Source organism: Carassius auratus, chromosome 22 (genome assembly GCF_003368295.1).
Source record: "Carassius auratus strain Wakin chromosome 22, ASM336829v1, whole genome shotgun sequence".
Classification (NCBI taxonomy): domain Eukaryota; kingdom Metazoa; phylum Chordata; class Actinopteri; order Cypriniformes; family Cyprinidae; genus Carassius; species Carassius auratus.
Window position 1 is genome coordinate 18,486,043 of NC_039264.1, and position 18,933 is coordinate 18,504,975.

Here is an 18,933-nt window from a genome sequence, read left to right on the forward strand (position 1 = left end):
AATGTTATATATATATATATATATATATATATAATAAAAATACATACACACATATTTATTTATTTATTACATGATGTGCCGTGCAGCTATATACTGTATGCATGCTCAACTTCCAGGGTACATGTGAATTTTTGGGTTTCCCTTTTCAGAGAAGTTGAAGTTCACAGGCAGTAAATGATCAGTGTGATACTTTAAAGAAGCATATCATTGCTGAAAAGTCTATACTCTTTTAAGGCTGTTGCCAGCTAAAGTGGCATGAAATGTAATGCTATTTGTGGTGTGCGAGTGGAAAAAATAGAGTTGGGGGAAACTGAGAAACGACTGAATGTTTTTCTTTCAGTTCCAGCTTGAAAGATGCCTGCTAATCTGCTTACCCTTTTAATTGTGAGATCTGGGGGCAGAGCTGCTCGAAGCTAGAATAAAGTTACTGATCCAGAAGTAAACTGATGACCACAGTTATTCCTTGCTTTTGGCTTCCAAACACCGGCCTCCCTCCCCTCTCCACTCCCCTTCATTCTGGAGGGGAAGAAAAAAGCTCTTGTACCAACAAAAGATTTTTTTTTTTTTTGCCATATGTTCGGTTGACATCTTCATCAGGTTCACAGCGGGTTACCTTAGTTAACGTTCACTCCACTGCTTGATGGGATTTTCTACCAGTTCCTTGAGTAGCTGGCTCAAAGTCTAGACGAGCCCCTAAAGACAACCAGGACCCTTCCAGCATGCCAGGCACAATGGCATTATTGTAAACATCGAGGAGCTGGTGCTTCCTCTTTACACGGACCTGTTCGGGCACAGAGACAATGGCTTTGTTCTGGGGCATGGAGTGGGTTAATCCAGACCTCTACATACTGTGAAATAAATCTTTTATAGATGAGCGTAAAAAGGAGCGGAAGAAGAAAAGGTTTTGCCAAGGAGGTTGCAAGTTCAGCATTTTAACCTTTTGGCCAAGAATGAGACGAGAGGAGGAGGAGGAGGAGGAGACACGGAGGGAGGGCACAAAAAGGAAAGGCATGCAGGCAACAGATAGTTCTTCATCTCAGGATGAAGACGAAAACCAATGGTTTTCAATGGGCTTGCGCTGGTTTGTCCAGTTCAGAAGAGACTTGACTGTAAAAATCCCAGTCGCTTCTTAGAACATGGATTTATTGCAGTGAGTTAGTTAGTCTCAAGGTATCGTTTACCCCCAAAAATTATTCACTCACCCTCATGGTTGTAGATATTAAAAAAAAAAAAAAAAAAAAAAAACATTGGCTTTTAATGCATGGGTCAAGACAGCCAAAAAATTATTCAGTGAACTTTCTATTGTTTTGTGCTAAAAAGATGAAACTCATACAGATTTGGAATGTCATGAGGTTGAGTAAATGAACAATGCCTGAATGTTCAAGTTTGGGTCAACTATCCCACGCTTTGGACAAATGTCCTGCCACTTGCTGTCAATTGCAGACTTTATACACTTTGCCTCGTGCTGAAATCTGATTGTTTTGCCCTAGCCATTGACAAGTAATTCATTTGTCCACAAATTTTGCACATTGTGCCACAATAACAGTCAGTAAAAACTTATTAGACGTTATAATCAGTAGTGCGGAGTTTTGGATGCCGTTTTTGTCGCTCATTGACTAGGACACACAATTATATTTAATAATTTGACAGACCGTCTCCTTTGCCTGGTGGGTTCTATAGTTTAGACTCTACTTCAATACTATGATAATGACACCTCACATATTCACAATACTTGTTGACACAGTTTATTAAACACAGTTCAATCCCAAGGAGCCTTTAAGGTATGAATGAGATTTTCCATCAGTGTACGATGACAGCTTGGCAACTCAATCGGCTCGGTGTGCGTTCGGCGTATTGGCTCTACACCCATCCCGTTCGCAGATAGACAGACAGAGGTGGTAAAAAGTGGTGTCAGCTGTGAGCTTTTCCACCACTCACCTATTAACCTCCTTCCCCCCGGCCTCGGCTCTATCAAAGCGGCGTGTATCGACTTTTAAAGACAAGCATTCCCGGGACGTCAAAACATTGATTTGCGACTGACCCGCGCTGTCTGCGCTCGGGGCGGCGGCGTGTTGCCACGCAGCGGCGGTCCTGTCGAAGGTTAGCCGTGCACGAAGCCCAGGGGGAATCTCTGGAAGGGCCCTCCCAAGCCTGCCATCACCCACGGCCGGCTTCACATTGGGTGCGAAAGTAAAAGGGAAAAATAGCTCACTCCTCCGAGGTGATTTCAATTCAATTCTCACCCATTAACCGGCATTCGCTCCACAGTCAAATTACTTGCCGGCTCTGATGCGAGTGGGCGAGATTGTTTTCCTTGCCGTCGATGGCAGCCGGTGGGGTTTTTATACTTCTTCAAGGTGTTTTCAATGGTGGTGAGATACAGAAAACAGTGATGGCACTACATTGAGCTGCCACCACCTTGGAGTGTTACGTCAGATTGAAAGTGCTGATATAATTGGTAAAGGACAGTTGTAAACAGGCTTTAAGACATTTAAATACTATTGAAATTCATCCTGTGTCTTTAGACTGTTTACCGTATGTCTGGCCAAGGTTGAATTTTGGGATGGGTGGTATGACAGATTTTTTTTTTTTTTGCATGTTTACAGTAGTTAATTTCTCTTGTAAACATGCTTTTGTATAATTGCAGTAATGATATTTAGAAATTAAATACTTGGTATGAATTTAAGCCACTGTAAAATAGCCAGTTGATTGGAGCAGTCCAATTTTTTTGCAAAATTTCCAAAAAAATAAAAAATAAAAAAAATAAAATAATTCATTTCTTCAAAAATTTTACCTCAAAAAAAAAAAGTAATTAAAATAAAACTTAAGCAAAAAAGTATTTGAATCTGGGGGGGGGGGGGGGGGGTGGTTCAAACTCTGTACTTATACAATTTTTACAAGGGAATAAATATTGATGTTTTTAAGGTCACTATGTATATAGCATTTTATAAAAAAATAAAGAAAGTAAAATAAAGAAAAAAATAATAAAATAAATAAATGCTTCATAGGAGTGTTTGCTGCAAATCCCTGATTGGTGGATGATTTTAGGATTATGGGTAATGTAGTTCTTCACCTCTATGGAAAAAACAAAACGATAACGTCAGAGCTCACAGCACATCTATTAGAGGGATTAGAGAGATTAAGATCAATATCACTCTAGGGTGCCTTTGGTGTCCTGTACATAAGTACCTCATTCGCCATGATAAGTTAACATAAAAATGACTATGAAAGGGTGTGTTATATTAGGCTAAGCTTTTTATATTCATAACAAAAGCGTTACTTGGCCCTTTAGATACTTATATATTTTTTGTGTGTGTAAGAGGATGCATATTATCTTGCTGTCTCCCATGCACTGCTCATTAAATTTGAATGATAGTAGAATATTATCAAATCATACAATAAAAAAAATATCTTATGAATATTTTGTTAAATAAGAGATTACTTAATTTGTATTGATCAGTTGGTAATAAAAACTATGTAAAAAAGAAAAAAAAGAAGAGTTTGTCCATGTCCACTGAATTGTTGTCCACCCTGTCGTATTGAGGAATCCGCCCCTTTAAGAAAAGGCCCTCCCCTTTAGTGACATCAGATCAACAGATTTTTTTTTTTCTTCAGTGGCGGGAATTTCAATGGCTGAAGTGAATAAGTTGGTGACTTTTCAACTGACATATTTTCCTCTTCTGCAGTTTGCTTACTTGCTTTGCCAAAGCTTAACATGTCCATCCTGTCGAATACAGTATTTTCAAAATATGTAAGTTTAGATATGCCAAATCCTCTTCAACAACAAGACTAAATATTTAGCAAATCATAGTTTGTTGTAAGCTAATATGCTAATTGAAGCCACTTAGACTCGGTACACATGTGGACACATGACAGGGGGGGACATAGCATTCATAATAACCCTGTTTAGGAAAGGGAAATCGTAACTTTCAGAAAATATAATTTGCGTCTTAATTTTGCAATGAAAACATATTTAACAGTTCAGGGTGGACACATCTTATGGATTATGCTTTGAATAATGGTCCATAATTATAAAAAAAAAATGTAAAAAAAATGTGAGGGAGCTCAGCTAATATGTGTCTATAGTACTTGAGTGTCTACTACAGGGGTCTCCAAACTCTGTCCTGAAGGGCCGGTGTCCTGCACAGTTTAGCTCCAACTTGCCTCAGCACACTTGCCTGGAAGTTTCTAGTATGTCTAGTAAAGCCTCAATTAGCTGGTTCAGGTGTGTTTTATTAGAGTTTGAGCTAAACTCTGCAGGACACCGGCCCTCCAGGACTGAGTTTGCTGACCCCTGGTCTACTATATATGATGAAACATAAAGCGAATGGGGAATTAAAACCAACATTTTTGAGTATTGTGAGGGTTGAAAGGCACTCTATGGTGATATTGACCCTAGAATTTAAATATCAAGTTCTCTGTGGAGAAAATGAGTTTCACTCTCCATTCCCACACCTGTGACTATGCATCAGCTTAATCATAAATGACTGTATGCAGTGTGCCTAATTCCTTTTATTCGTTTATTTATTTCAGACACACATCTGCCTCTGCATTTCACTTTTCTTCACCAATTTCTCTACTGACTGACACTCTTCTCCCACTGTATGTTCTATACTGCCCAGCCCTAGTTGAAACGTCTGTCAAGTTAGTCTACCCCTCTTCCTGTGCTTGGGGGCGTGTGTGTGTGTGTGTGTGTTTGTGTCTATCTGTCTGTCTGTTTCCGTGTCTGTGTGTGCCCACTGGCTCGGGGCGCTTCGCAGACCTGCTGGGAACAGGAGCGGCCTCAGTGTGTCAAGCCCAGGAGGGGAGCCCGTTGGGGAGCGAGAGGGGCGAGAGGGGGATTAAGCAGCCCCAGGTCTGTCACGGTGACATTTCTCTCCCTGGCTCAGCAGCAGGGGTTGGGTTTACCCTCCTAACCTTCAACTTTCAGCCTTAACCCATTAATCCCTTTGTGTCTGCCCGCCCCGCGCAAACACACTCACAATATGGCAGCAGGAGGCTGCGGAGGCAAGGAGCCGGGGTCCCTTTGACAGCTTTTCACCCGCAGACAAGGGCCTTCATCTCTCTACATTCCCCAGTGTACAAACCTCCCCCTTACCAAAAAAAAAAAAAAAGGGTGACAGTTGGTCACCCAATCGGTCATTTTTGCATGTTTTTTTCATTTTTGAGAACTGTGTATGGGAGATTAATTGCAAAATAAGCTCATGTTTGAACAGAAACCTATCTTTATTCCCCAACGTTGGTTGGTATTAGTGTTACCTGAGTGCGCCAGGTGCTGTCGTCTTTCTTAAAAAGTTCCAAAACGTGTTTACATCTTGGCTTTGAGTAATCGTTCTAGATGGCAAGTATTTGACTGCATTGCTCAGATTCAGATCCGGATCTGGCTTGTGGAAGGGACAGAGCGGGTGTACATAATAAAAGAGCTCATCTGAATTTTTGGGGCTTTTCATGTGAGGTAACCCCCCCCCCCAACCCGTCCTTCCAAAATCCCACCGGGATAGAGATTTGCAAGTCCTTTGCCTCTGTGTATGAATAAGCATGTGTCTCAAGGTATTTTTGAATCCGTAAGAACACGGGAGCCTCCAGGATATGCAGCACAGAAGGTGCGTGGTTGGAGGGCAATCCCCTCTATTACCCCTCCCTCTCACCTATCGCTTTCTCTTGCCTCCATTTGTGCCGTTGCATCTCTCGTTATTACACTTTTTATCGTCTTTTCCTTCTTCTTTGTTTTTATATCAAAGCAGTTCACGCAAGACTGTAGTGTCCTGCACTGTGGCTTCTGTTTGAACATCACTCTTGTTTCACTATCATGCAGTTTGTGATCACGTGTGGTTGTTTTCCACCATTCGAAAGTTAGGGAATTTATAATCTGTTTGGAAGAAATGTCGTATGTTCACCGAGGGTGCATTTATTTGAACAAAGAACAGAACAGTTGGTAAATTGGTGAAGTTGCACTTAAGGTGTCCCGAGTTCGAATCCCATTTCGAACTCATTTCGTGAACCTCTCCCGATCACATCCCTCTCTGTCTCTCACTCGCTTCCTGTCAGATCTCCACTGTCCCATCAAGAAAAAAAAAGAAAAAAGAACATTCTGACCCAAAACTTTTAAATGGTTGAACGAAATGACTGAATGAATAAACAAATGACAGAATGACTGAATGAAGGACTGAATTAATAAATAAGAAAGAGAACTTAGAATGACTTTGACTTAAACTGGCTCACAGTGAACTGATTTATTTGTTTGTGACTCCCTTTATGTGCAAATTCAATGCAAAGTAGTTGTTTTTTTAATAGTTCTTTTATCATTCTCATTTTATTATTTTTCTCTCTCTCACATGAGTTCCAATCCCAATCTAGTTATTATGTTGTGATGAATCACTTTGTATTGAAGCTTTACAGTGATAACGCTGTAAAAATGATGGGTTAAAAACAGCCCAGCACTGGGTGAAATATGGACAACGTTTAACCCATCCTTTTGGGTAGTTTTAACACAACTATTTCTTAAAAATGAACACAAAAGAGATCGGAAATTAACATCCATTAAGTTGAATAAATAATTGAGTATCAAACTTTTTTTATTTAATATTATTTTGTAATAAATGTTCACCTTTTGATTGATTTCTAATGTATTTATGTAGCAATTTTCAAACAATTGGTATGTTAAATTGAACTACCCAGAAGGTTGGGTTCAACATTTAACCCAACAACTCCTTTTTAAGAAGGTAAAATAAATGATGAGCGGTCACAGCATTTAAAATATACACTGTCATACATTTATGGAAATTGTAAGCTAAACTGTTGAAGATGTTATTGTCAGCTACCCATCATCCCCTCGGTCTCCGTGCGTATCTCTTCTTTCTGTTCTCTTTCCCTCTCTGTCCCTCGTGTTCCTCTTTCTCTCCCTGGCAGTGGTTCCCATCCGCTCACCCATAAAATCAGCATAAAATTGACCTGACTCTGCCAGATCAGATGGAGGAGTTGGTCTTCAGATCCCTGGGGAGAAGGAAATTCAGTCTTTGTAAAAATATTATAAGACAAGGTCCGTGAAATCTCACAATGGGATTATGTAATGCACCTTTGCCAGTCTTTCCCTCCTCCCTTTCCTCTCTGAACTCTGGTCAGCACTGGTGGAGAAGATGTGGGCATATTTAATTTTGCTCTGCAGTGCAATGACTACGGTGGATTTGGAAGATAAAAAATAAAAAAAGAAGGGGGTTAAGTAATGAAAAATGGAGAGATCCATCCGGTGAAGGAAGGTTGGAGGTTGAAGTTGGGTTCATGCCCGACATGCTAAATCATCAGAGCGTTCATTGTGCTAGTCACCGCTTCGTCTGCCATTAGTTCCAGCAGAACTGAATCATCACATCAGCACTGTTGCTGTGGATTAGAGCAGAATGCAGAAGCAGGAGTTTTGGTTCAAATATGATGGGAAGTTCATATTGTTAGTCTCTAAATTGATGCTGACATCCACGAAAGAGGAAACCGTTAGCATGCAAATACACTAAATTTAACTCTACTCCCTGATCTGGTTCAGTGATATAGCTGCTGTTTGTTTGTCGATGTAACCTGAAACCTAAAAATAAAAACGTAGGCTGCCGCAGCTAAATTTGGTTGTCAATTCACTCTTTAGTGCTTAATCCTGTTGTGTACACACACTTCAGTCATTTACAGGAGTGACAACCACATTCTACAAAAGAACTGTGGAAAATTTAGGTAGAGGCAACCGCTTTTACAGAAATTCTACACCGTGTGTACAGAACAACAACTAGTTGTTTTTTAAACGCATGATGAGACAAAGCTTCCATTAGCTACAGTAAAAATGGATGGGCACTATTTGAATGGGTTCCTATGGAGACCGGAACAGAAGAGCATCCAATCAGAAGTTAGAATTCGTAATGGCGGCACTCTTCGTTTACTCAGGAAAAAGGTCTGTATGCACTGCTCAAGAAATCTCCGTGATTGAAGTACGTCTTGGCTTATTAGTGTCGCCAGATCTTGCTAGCAAAAGACAATGGCAAATAAGAACAAGCCTCTTATCAACTTAAATCAAAACTCTTATGTAAGCTACACACCAAAGCCTATTTTATTAAACTGGTTTGCTTTATGAGCTGAGCACAAACAACAAGCCCAAAGATAAATAATAAGTGCTGCTTATAGTAAGTGGACATGGCAACACTATGCGAAGTAGCCTTCCAAACATAAAAAGAACATTAAAATCTGAACAGAACAACACTTTGGTTGCTGTAATGCTATTTTGGTCAAAAGAAAAAGTGAGATACCAGATCATTGCTGTGTTTACTGTAGTCAATTTGGATACAGGACAGTTATTTAGTGGATTCACTCTTGTATTTAAATGTGGTTGTCATTACTGAAACTTTGACGTATGTATGTGGCACTGCTAGTGTTATAAATGGTTTCAAGGAAGTACTTTTTTTTTGCCTTAAAGACTTTTAGTCCTTTCTTTGTCGGCTTGGTCTTAAGATTTCACATTATCACAATTTTGGTAAAATTCCACAACAAAATAGTTTATCAACAAAAAGCAAGCAGCTTTCCGTTGTTTTAGAGCCCGAATCTGCTTGACCATCATGAAATCTTTCTCCCTTATGCAAAACTCCCAGTCGCATGATTCCTACCGACTGGATTCGGCCGTGAAATTTTGCTGCTCAACCATAAATGTGACCTGACCACACATTGAGTCGTGCGTCATAGTTGTTGTACTAGTTCTGTGTGATCATCTGATCTCTCCTAAGAGCATATTCATATTACAACAAACAGGATATTTGAACTTCCTGTAACCGACTGGTCAGATGAAGTGTCATTCATACTATAAAATCGACCTAATTCTTCATTCTGAAGAAAACAATGATGTGTAGCTATTTGCAGCTTTCTTTTTGATCGCCAAATATTTTGTGTAGTTATGTAGCAAACTGTTGATTCACTGATTCACCCGAACGGCTTCTTTTTAATCTTCTTTTCTAAATTAAGAATAAAATTAAGACTTTTGTGTTCCCAAAACCATTTCTGGACTAAAATCTAGTTATTTAAGATCTAGTTATTGAAAAATGTATGCTCAGGGAAAAAAATGAAAGAAAATGGATTCTTTGCGATGTTTATATACAAAATAGTGAATTGAAATCTAATGGAGTTGTGAAGAGAGCAAAGATTTCCACTGCTGTTGTTATATGGCGGTGTTGGATCAGCTGTACCTTGCACAGCTCATATGAGAGTGTTTGTGTGGGTCTGTGCACAAGCTCATTGTCTGGTTTCAGGGTCCTCTCGTTGACCTTCAGCAGACATTGAGTTGTTGTTTTGTGGTCCAAGCTGATCTTTCTGCAGTGAGTCATAGCAGAGGCGTCTGGAGTTTTGCCTTATTATGTGTCACAAGGCGTGCCGTTTTTTAACGTCTGCACACACTTATGACAGATTATGGCATTTAACCAAAAATCAAAACGGCACTCAGCTGTTTAAAACTATATTAATAACTGCTATCATGATACTGAGTTAATGTTACGTTAGTAACATCTAAACAGTGGTTAGCAGACATGCTGTGACGGATATATGCCCCTTTCACCAAAAAAGACTAACTGGAATAATCATATAATACATTTATTATTATTATTTTATTTGTTTTTATATAAAAATCTGTTTTACGCGAAGAAAAAAAAACGAATAATCAAATAATTGAAATTATCACCTTTAACATAAATGAGTTATAAATTGATTTATATTTTCAATGGGTACATTATATTTTTAACGACTGCAGTAAAGGCTTTCCTTTTAACAAATTTAGGTGTGAAATATTAATGCAGCGCCACACATCTGCTGTTTCTGCAGGTAGTGGAGAATTGTCTGTGTCTCCCTGTGTTTCTAAAGGCCTCTATCTAACCGGATGACATTTGCATATGCAGAGCGTTCCGTGCCTGCGCTCGCTGCCGCGGTGTGCCGACACATAGGAGAATCCACCCTTGCCCCCACCCCCTTCATTAATATGTATGTGTTCTGAACGGTGCGTGGTTGCTGATTAATGCTGTCTGTCAATTTCTTACAGATCCGACAGTGCTGTGGAAGTTCCCTCAGGACTTTGGAGACCAGGTTGGAGACAGCGGAACTTTTTTTTTTTTCTCTCCATAACCCCCCCCACCCCCAAACACCACCACATCCACGACCCCTCCTGCTCCTAAAGACCTCCCTCCTTCCTCTCTTCCTTCCTTTTCTCTATCTCTATCTCTCTCTCTCTCCCTCTGCCATGCGGTGTGATGTTGCTGATAATGAAAAGCAGTGAGCAGGTCTTCAATAAGCGTTGTTCTGGTAATTATCAGCTGGCAGTGATGTGAATGGGTGCGGATGGAGCAGCTTCGTACGCCCACCGCTGTATCTCACACTAGTACAGCTGTGTGTCGCTTATGAGTTGCTACTATATCACACTAGTAACGCATAACAATATTTACTGAGAAATTGATTGTTAACCAAAATAATCAGTTGATATTTGGCTGTTTTGAGATCGTCACAACTCATTCAACCTAGTGTGTTTAATGATATATATATATATATATATATATATATAATCATTAAACACACTAGGTTGAATGAGTTATATATATATATATATATATATATATATATATATATATATATATATATATATATATATATATATATATATATATATATATATATATATATATATATATATATATATCATTAAACACACTAGGTTGAATGAGTTGTGACGATCTCAAAACAGCCAAATAAATATATATATATATATTTTTTTTTTACATATATATTTTTATAAATATATTTTGAAAATATTTGAAATATAATTAAATGTGTATTTATAGTTTATGTAAAGGCGTTTATCTTAAAATGAATGTATTAAGAATTAAAAATGAAACATGAATATTTTCAAATTTTCTTTGAATGCTACATAAAATTTAATTAAATTGTAAATGTAATATTTTATTGTATTTTAAATGCTTATTTAAGTATGAAAGGTTATAAATAGTATTATTATTATTATACACTAATGAATTATACATTTCAATTAATATATATTATATATTGAACTATATTCAATATTTTTATTTATTTATTTGTATATGTTAAAATACTTCTATTAGGGGTGCAACGGTTCAACTTACTCATGGTTCGGTTCGTATCATGGTTTTAGAGTCACTTCGGTATGGTTCGGTATGTGCTACGTTTAGGGTTATAATAATCTAAATAATTTATCTAACTACAAGCAACAGCACAATTAAATACAAAAGAGTAAAGATACAAATAAAATAAACAGTGATTTTCAGGGGGGTTTTTAACATTAGTTTTTTAGGCACAGAAATTGAATAAAGTGATCAGATGTAAAAGATCCTTTCATATTTTACTATATAAATTAAAGATGAGTCTTTATTAAAGTTGCAAAAGCTATTTAACAAAAGCAGTGAGTGATTTCCTTGTTGTTGCTGTTGTTAGATGAAAATGTACCGGTAGCTGTCATTAAGAAGTTTTATATATGTATCAGTGTTTCCTAAAGACTTACACTCTGTGTGGCGGCACTTCCCCCAGGGGAAATGTGTATGTATGTAATGTAAATATGAAGACAACTGGTTCCCTTCAAAGATACATTAATATAAAAAGACCCATGCCATGTTTTGACTTTGAAACATGCAGAGCTCGTGCTTATTCGACGAAGACAAAGCATTTTGGAAAATCTGTTTGTGGTGGTCAGTGTTGGTGGGCCGCCACAAATAGATCTGTGCTTAGGAAAGACAATACTATACAGCGGTGGCTCCTGCCAATTCTCTCAGGGTGGGGGCAAATGTTTGTTCGATTAATGAGGAAAGGTCACCCATTCAATTGATAAATTAACGGCTAGTTAAATATGTAAAGGGAACTGAATTACTATAGTATTATTTAAAAATAAACTGACATTAGGAATCAGTATCTTGCTCTCCTTATGTTTCTATATGTGTGTTAACACAATTCAGCAGCAAATGAAGACTGACGCCAGGATGTGGTCCCCCCCCCCCCCAAAATATTTTAAGGTTACTTCAATTTTAGTTTAATAAGAAATAATTGAAGTCACGTAAATCACTGTTTACACAACTCACTTATATTACACTGCTCCCTAATATCCATATGCATCTTTGCTCTTTCGTGTTTATTCACCCCTTCTCCGAGAGATGATGCATGCCGGTGACACCTGTAGTAGTTGTCCATGCGATGTCCGTCACGCTCTCGCGATGGAACAAAATGCAGCGATAAATTCGCAGAATACCACTTCCTCGTTTATACTTCCCGCCCCCAGTGGACTTCCCGCCCTTTGTAGATACTTGTTTGATGTTTAAATTTGGTCTTGGTTGTTCTAATTCTTTAATTGCCAATTTCTTATTATTCTTACGACAAATGAATGGTATTTCTTTCAATGACACGATAGAATTAATCTGTCCTGAGGTAATGTTCGCCGTGATGTCGATCAAGTTCAGCTGTCAAAAGACATAGCTGTCCCCGTCTCTCTGGTTTTTGTTTATTTGTTTCTTTTTTCACATTTGATAAAAAAAATATTAAAGTAGTTTGTCATTTTTTTTTCTTGTTGTTAATAGTTTTTAAATATTATTGGATGTCACTGTTCCCACCAGTCGTTGTACAAGTGAAGGTTACACAAAATGACAAAAGCATGTTAGTGCGAGACCTCCCAGAACTCACTGAGTTTGCATTGCAGTGCCTGCAGTTCGAAAAAAATGATCTTTGTTTGAATGGAAGTCTATGAGAGCACTAGGGGCAAATCTCAGTTTGACAGAAATCGCCCAAAAATGGGCTGTGCTACACAAAATGCGACTCAACGCTGATTGGACTATTTAGAGGCAGCGCAAACAGTCTAAAATAGTGAAAGTACTGTAATAAAAAGTCTTCAATACATGAAAAGATAAAACAAATGTCTTAATGATCATTTTAAGTCGTCGTATATTTATAAGGCAATAAAGCCTATTGATTGTTAAACTTTAAAATTATTTCATTATTGGCATTTACAATTAATTGGATTTCATTTAATTTCCATTTCATTCATAGTAGACTATTGTAGTTTCTGGCTAGGTTGCTTCCCCAAAGGTAGAAAAGACTAATAACAATATTTGACATATTATTCAATTAGTATTGGTAATATATATCACTAGTATCAGTAAAATCTGTGTCCCATTCACAAAGAGAGACACTATATGACAAAGTAAGGAGGACTCTACCATTTAAATGCTGTAACTTGACATCATTTACAATGCATATAACAATGCACATTGGTATGTAGTAAAATGTAATCGTAGCCTATGTAATTAAAATTAATTTCAATAAATTAAAATATTGTTAAAAATCACACATTATTTGTAATATCACGTATAATAGACCATTTTTGTGCCATGAGTACTTGGAGGATTTGCCCCCCCTGCTACCACCTCGAGTATATTTCAAACCTGTAGGAAGCACTGCGGTATTTTTGTGGACGGTATGATATGACACACCTCTAATATATATACATACACGTGTATGTGTGTGTAAAGAATACTCTATAAATAAAGAATGTTGAACATATATAGATATAGATATATATATATATAGATATAGATATAGATATATAGATATAGATATATATATATATATATATATATATATATATATATATATATATATATATATATATATATATATATATATATATCTATCTATCTATCTATCTATATAGATAGATAGATAGATAGATAGATTTATCTCTATCTGTCTATCTATTGAGTGCTAACTGAATAATGGAAAATCTTTTAAATGTATCACTTTATCTGCCTTTTAATTACACTTTTTGCCAAGTAGGCGTTGGAAAACTTGTAAAATTCTGATCAGTCAAAGAAGAAATGGTATGTTTGCACTTGTGTTGTTGGCTGGAGCTCGAGTTTAGTTCAGGTCATGTGTGTTCTCTGCACAAGGAGAAGTGGGTCTGGTCCTGGGTCATGGTGCAGCGCTGTGGTTTTCACACTTTTTTTTCTGCTCGCTCGGCCTCAAAGGTCTCCATGTACAAGCCTCCCCTCTCGCGCAAAGCAAATTGGGCGCTTCATTCCGAACTAAAATGAGAAACGCAAGAAAGTAGACGTGACCGTGTGCACTTTGTGCACTTCATCAGGCTTTTGCGGCGATGCTTCAAAAACTCTTTCTTGGCCAGCAAGAACAAAAAGCGAGAAGTGCGATTTAAATAAAACAACTAAGAAAACTCTACTCCTTGTTTGGTGACAAGATCGTTTCTAGTTTAAGATGTGTACAGATGGATCAGCCTTTTCCACATTGACATAAAGGCTCTCATTGAGTCGCCTCATTACCAGGATTAGGCTCTTTTGGCGTCTTTGTACGGCTGCTCCCTCTCTAGCCGCTGAAATCCCTTTTTTCCCCCAAGTTAGCCAGCATATGGCAGCAGCAGCTCCGATCTCTACAGGCCTCCTTTGTTTATCCTCTTATTGTTGCGGCGCGTAATGACAGTTGTAGGCCGTAGATCGGGGTGGAGGGGTTACTTTACCCCAGGGGAGCGAGAGAGAGAGAGAGAGAGAGGGCGAGGGAAGAGACGGAGACAGACAGGACTGTGGATTATGGAAATATGAATTGATTTTTTTTTTTATCCTCCTCTCTTCCACTAGCCGCTCTGCTCGAATAGGGACTCTAAATGAGGGGCGAACAGACTGGAGGCTGGCACAGAGGGCGGCGAAATATGAAGTGCGGTCCCGCGGCCCCAGAGACTCGCCGTGGCCGCAGTCACCTACAGCTGCCATGTGGAGCGGCTCGAGCGCCGTATATATCTGAATCACAAGGAGGCCATTTTTTGCAAATGAAGCAGACAGATGGAAAAGCGAGACTTTATCGCCCCGATGTCTCTCAGATCTTTTTCCGGATGTCAGTTTAAAGGGAGAAATAAAAGAAAATAAACAGATATGCATATGCGGGTTATTCTCTCGTATTTCTTGTTTCGGTGATCGCCTTTATTTGACATGATTTGAAGTTATTTGAAAGGATTTACTGCGAAGCGCCTTGTGTTTTCATTGATTGTGGGTTAAGGAGCGGCAGCTTGTAAATAACTGGAGAGATTAGCTGTTCTTGTCTTTAACAGTGAACGTGTCTCCGTGCTATGAACCCTTTATAGTCTCGTGTGCTCGCCGGTTTGTGGTCGGTGTGTGATCTCAACGGGAAGTTTCATCTGTAATTATTGAGGAACACTAAGAAATCTCAAATCACTTTTTTCTTGTTGCTTTAAAGCAGCGTGCAGCATATTAGTGAGGCTTTTTATTAACATGCGTGGTTATGGTTATTAGCAGGCCCACATGGAATCTGTACTCACGGAAAGCTTGAAAGATTTCCATAAGTAGTTATCTGTCGTACATGTAGTTTTACTAATTTTGTCATGCTTTCAGCTAGATGTGAGTGTAGTACTCCCAAGTTTTTTGTAACACATTTCTCCTTGATTCTGTTTTGTGTCCGTCTCCTTACATCCTGTGAGTTTTCCACCATACTATATGGGTGTGTCCTTTGTGTATATATATATATATATATATATATATATATAAATGTGCACCCATACAGTATATGTGTTGAAAAATGTACATGTATTTGTATATATATATATATATGTGTGTGTGTGTGTATATAATATGAAATATGTATATATATATATATATATATATATATATATTAGGGGTGTAACGGTTCACAAAATTCACGGTTCGGTTCGATACGATACACTGATGTCACGGTTCGGTTCGGTTCGGTTCGATACGTTTTAGATACAGCAAAATGTAAAAACATCTCAACTTTTCAGAATGCCGCAAGCGCACCGCGGGTCATGTGACAAGAACCAACCAATCAGCTTCATCCTTTCCCGTAACAACGTTGAGAGCTCAGCCAAGATGAAGGAACAGCTGATAATAGTTGTATATGGATTGCAATTTTGAAATAAATTCAGTAGCAGAGCTACTGCAAGCGATTTTTAGAGCTGCAAATCCATTTATCCTTCGCTGAAATTTCCGCGTCTCATGGAGAGAGCACGTCATTGTTGCTTAGCAAAGACAGACGCCTCAGGAGAAAGACGCGCTTAGCGTTTTCCATGCGTTTTTAGGCACGATATGTGAACGGCCCCTAAGGCGCTCGCTCACTCAGCACGCGCTGAAGGCTCGTTGCAAAATGTCTAATGCATTTAACAGACCAGAAATATAAGATCCTAAAATAACCAACAGGTCTGGTGTTTGGGTTGGATTCCCTGTAAGTTATAGTGTCTAAATGCTGCAGGGATAGTTTGCTGCGTGCATGTTTCTCCTTTTTTTCGTCTTTTCCCAGATAGTACTGACGCATATATCCCAGATATTCCCGCTGGTTTTTTTTTTTATTTTTATTTTTTATTCCCGCTGGTGTACCCTGTCATGTTGCAGATGCGACATACCGTTGTTTTTTTATCCACCACTCTCTTGCCATCACCATTATAGCTTAAAGGGAATCCAAAGTGCACCCAAACACCAGACCTGTTGGTTATTGGGGGATCTTCTCATTTCTAGTCTGTTAAACGCATTGGCTATTTTGCAACGAGCCTTCAGCACGTACTGAGTGAGCGAGCGCCTGCTGAGTAGCCTAACATAAACATATAAGATGGTGTTTTTTTCTTCTTCGGGAGTGTCAGGGGCGTTGCCTGTTACGTTGTTTGGGTTATTGGGCTACCTTGTTGAACGCATATCATTATATTTCTTTCTCTCTCTTTTTTTTTTTTTCAAATATAATTAATTACTCCAACGAACCGTTCGGTATACATAATGCGTACCGCGTACCGAACCGAAAGCGTCGTACCGAACGGTTCAATACGAATACGCGTATCGTTACACCCCTAATATATATATATATATATATATATATATAATATGAAATATGTATAATACACATTCAGTATATATTTTGAATATATTTATATTATTATATTTCATATTATATATTAAATATATATATAATATAATATAAAATATATATTTAATATAAAATATTTATAAATAATATAAATATATATATTCAAAATATATACTGAATGTGTATTATACATAATAAATAAACAGTATGCATACATATATTATGTAAACAAACAAAAACATTTATTTTGGATGCAGTTAATGATAAATAAATTTGACAGAACTATATTATTCATTTAAAATTAAATAATTATTACACTTAGCATTCTTTTTATTAATGGCAAACATGAAATTATGTGAAGGAGAGAAGGAAGAAATGTCAAAACATTATTTAAAAATAAATTATAGATAGATGTGAATTATTGTCACATGAATTTGATACTACTACTACTACTACTACTACTAATAATAATAATAATAAATTATGTGATAATTCCACTGAGCTTTTTTTTTTTTTATTCTTTTTTTTTAAGAATAGGAAATGATGAAGAAAGTTAATGGATCAGACTTAATATCTAATCTGATAGGGTGAGTCGTTTTCAAAATAGCCCATTTGCAATAGCCACACATCAGTCGTGTTCTATGAAAATGTTGCAGGTTTTTACATGTGAGCTGTAATGAATGAATATGTTTATTGAATATTTATTTTTACCAAATCATTGTTTTATAAAACAATGAACCATCAGAGGTCATGTTAAACTAGATGTGGGGTCAGACAAGACCTGATATTCTGCATTTAGACGATTGTCATATTGTTATTCTTGTTTATCTATCTCAAACTTAACCTTTAACCTTGACCTCATCATACCCATCCTCGAGATCTACATAGTATTCCAGTGGGAAAAGCGGGGCTAACATCACATTCCAAGCCACCAGCGGAGTGTGTTTGACCTGATGGATGTTGGAGAGTTTCACAGGAGCCTCCAGATGTCACCCGGCCCTCCATCTCCTTAGTTAGGTGGCGAACCGGCATGCTGAGTGAAGCTACAGCTCATGTAACAAAGCGAGAAACTGCGTCCCCCGAGCCTCGCGGGGCAAATATTTGTCTAGCTTTGACACAGTGTACAATCATATGCCCCAAGCCTGACACTTCATGATTGGTAGCCTTTCCCCCCAGCTTCACCCCCTCCTCTGCAGGACACGCACCAGCAGCCCGGGGGTGAGGCCAACCAGTGGAGCATCATCAAGGAGCACGAAGAGCGCCGGTGCGGTTTCAACGCTTTAACATGGAGGGCATGAGCTGTGATTGAGGAGAACATGGAGGAATGGAAAGGGGGGGCCATGCCTTGCTCATGGGGTATCCCTTACTTGTCTCATTTTGGAGATTTTTCTTCAGTTCAGATCTCTAGAGAGCGGGTAATGCTAGGGCCGAGCCCAGTTAGCTGGCCTTTGCGTCGGGCTAGTCGAAACTCCCTCGCTAAGGCCACGCTGTTGCCCGTGGCATCTGATTACCCTGACCTTAGGGCGTTGAGAACGGAAAAAAGCGTTCTCCTCACGGTTTTATCTGTTTGTGGTGCCAGAAACGCTAGAGGGTGCTTATAGGAAACAGTCTTCATTACATTGGATGTCTCAGGCGTTGACTTATCATCATCATCAAGGAAGTGACATCTTGCAAAAAATAAAAGAATATTTCTCGGTCTCATGTCCTCTTTGAAAGTGGAATGGGATTATTGGCTCCAAGTAGGTTTTACTTCCCTCTGCAGCCACAGTTTCAGTCCACCTACTGAAGCGAAATTAAGAACTGCATGGTGACCTTCCATTGTTGAAATATAATCGTTAAGTATCTTCAACCTGAGCTGCAAATTTTATAATCTCAGTCAAGGAATGAAATGCTTGTCGTTGGTCCAGAGTGGAGGATGTCCTGGTTTGGTGGAGGACGAGAAAAAGAGAGAGAGAGAGAGAGAGATAGAGAGAGCGGGAGGGGGTGGTGGTTGCTTTTCTCAGAGACTCCACTCACTTGATGTTGCTT

At 38.4% G+C, this 18,933-nt stretch overlaps 1 protein-coding gene and 1 long non-coding RNA gene across 5 annotated transcripts in view; one reads left to right on the plus strand and one right to left on the minus strand.

The window, feature by feature from the left end:
• Window positions 1–18,933, plus strand: part of LOC113039891 (DENN domain-containing protein 1B-like) — a 99,313-nt gene that overhangs the window by 11,806 nt on the left and 68,574 nt on the right. For all 4 annotated transcript variants that reach the window (XM_026198044.1, XM_026198046.1, XM_026198043.1 and 1 more), the window contains exon 3: window positions 10,049–10,092. In XM_026198044.1, coding sequence (XP_026053829.1) covers window positions 10,049–10,092 — 44 coding nt within the window. The remainder of the gene's footprint in view (window positions 1–10,048; window positions 10,093–18,933) is intronic.
• On the minus strand, window positions 5,889–8,212 carry LOC113039893 (uncharacterized). Its single transcript, XR_003275098.1, has 2 exons — window positions 6,822–8,212; window positions 5,889–6,055 (listed from the first exon to the last, which is right to left on the minus strand). It is a non-coding gene; the product is annotated as an uncharacterized LOC113039893 (long non-coding RNA).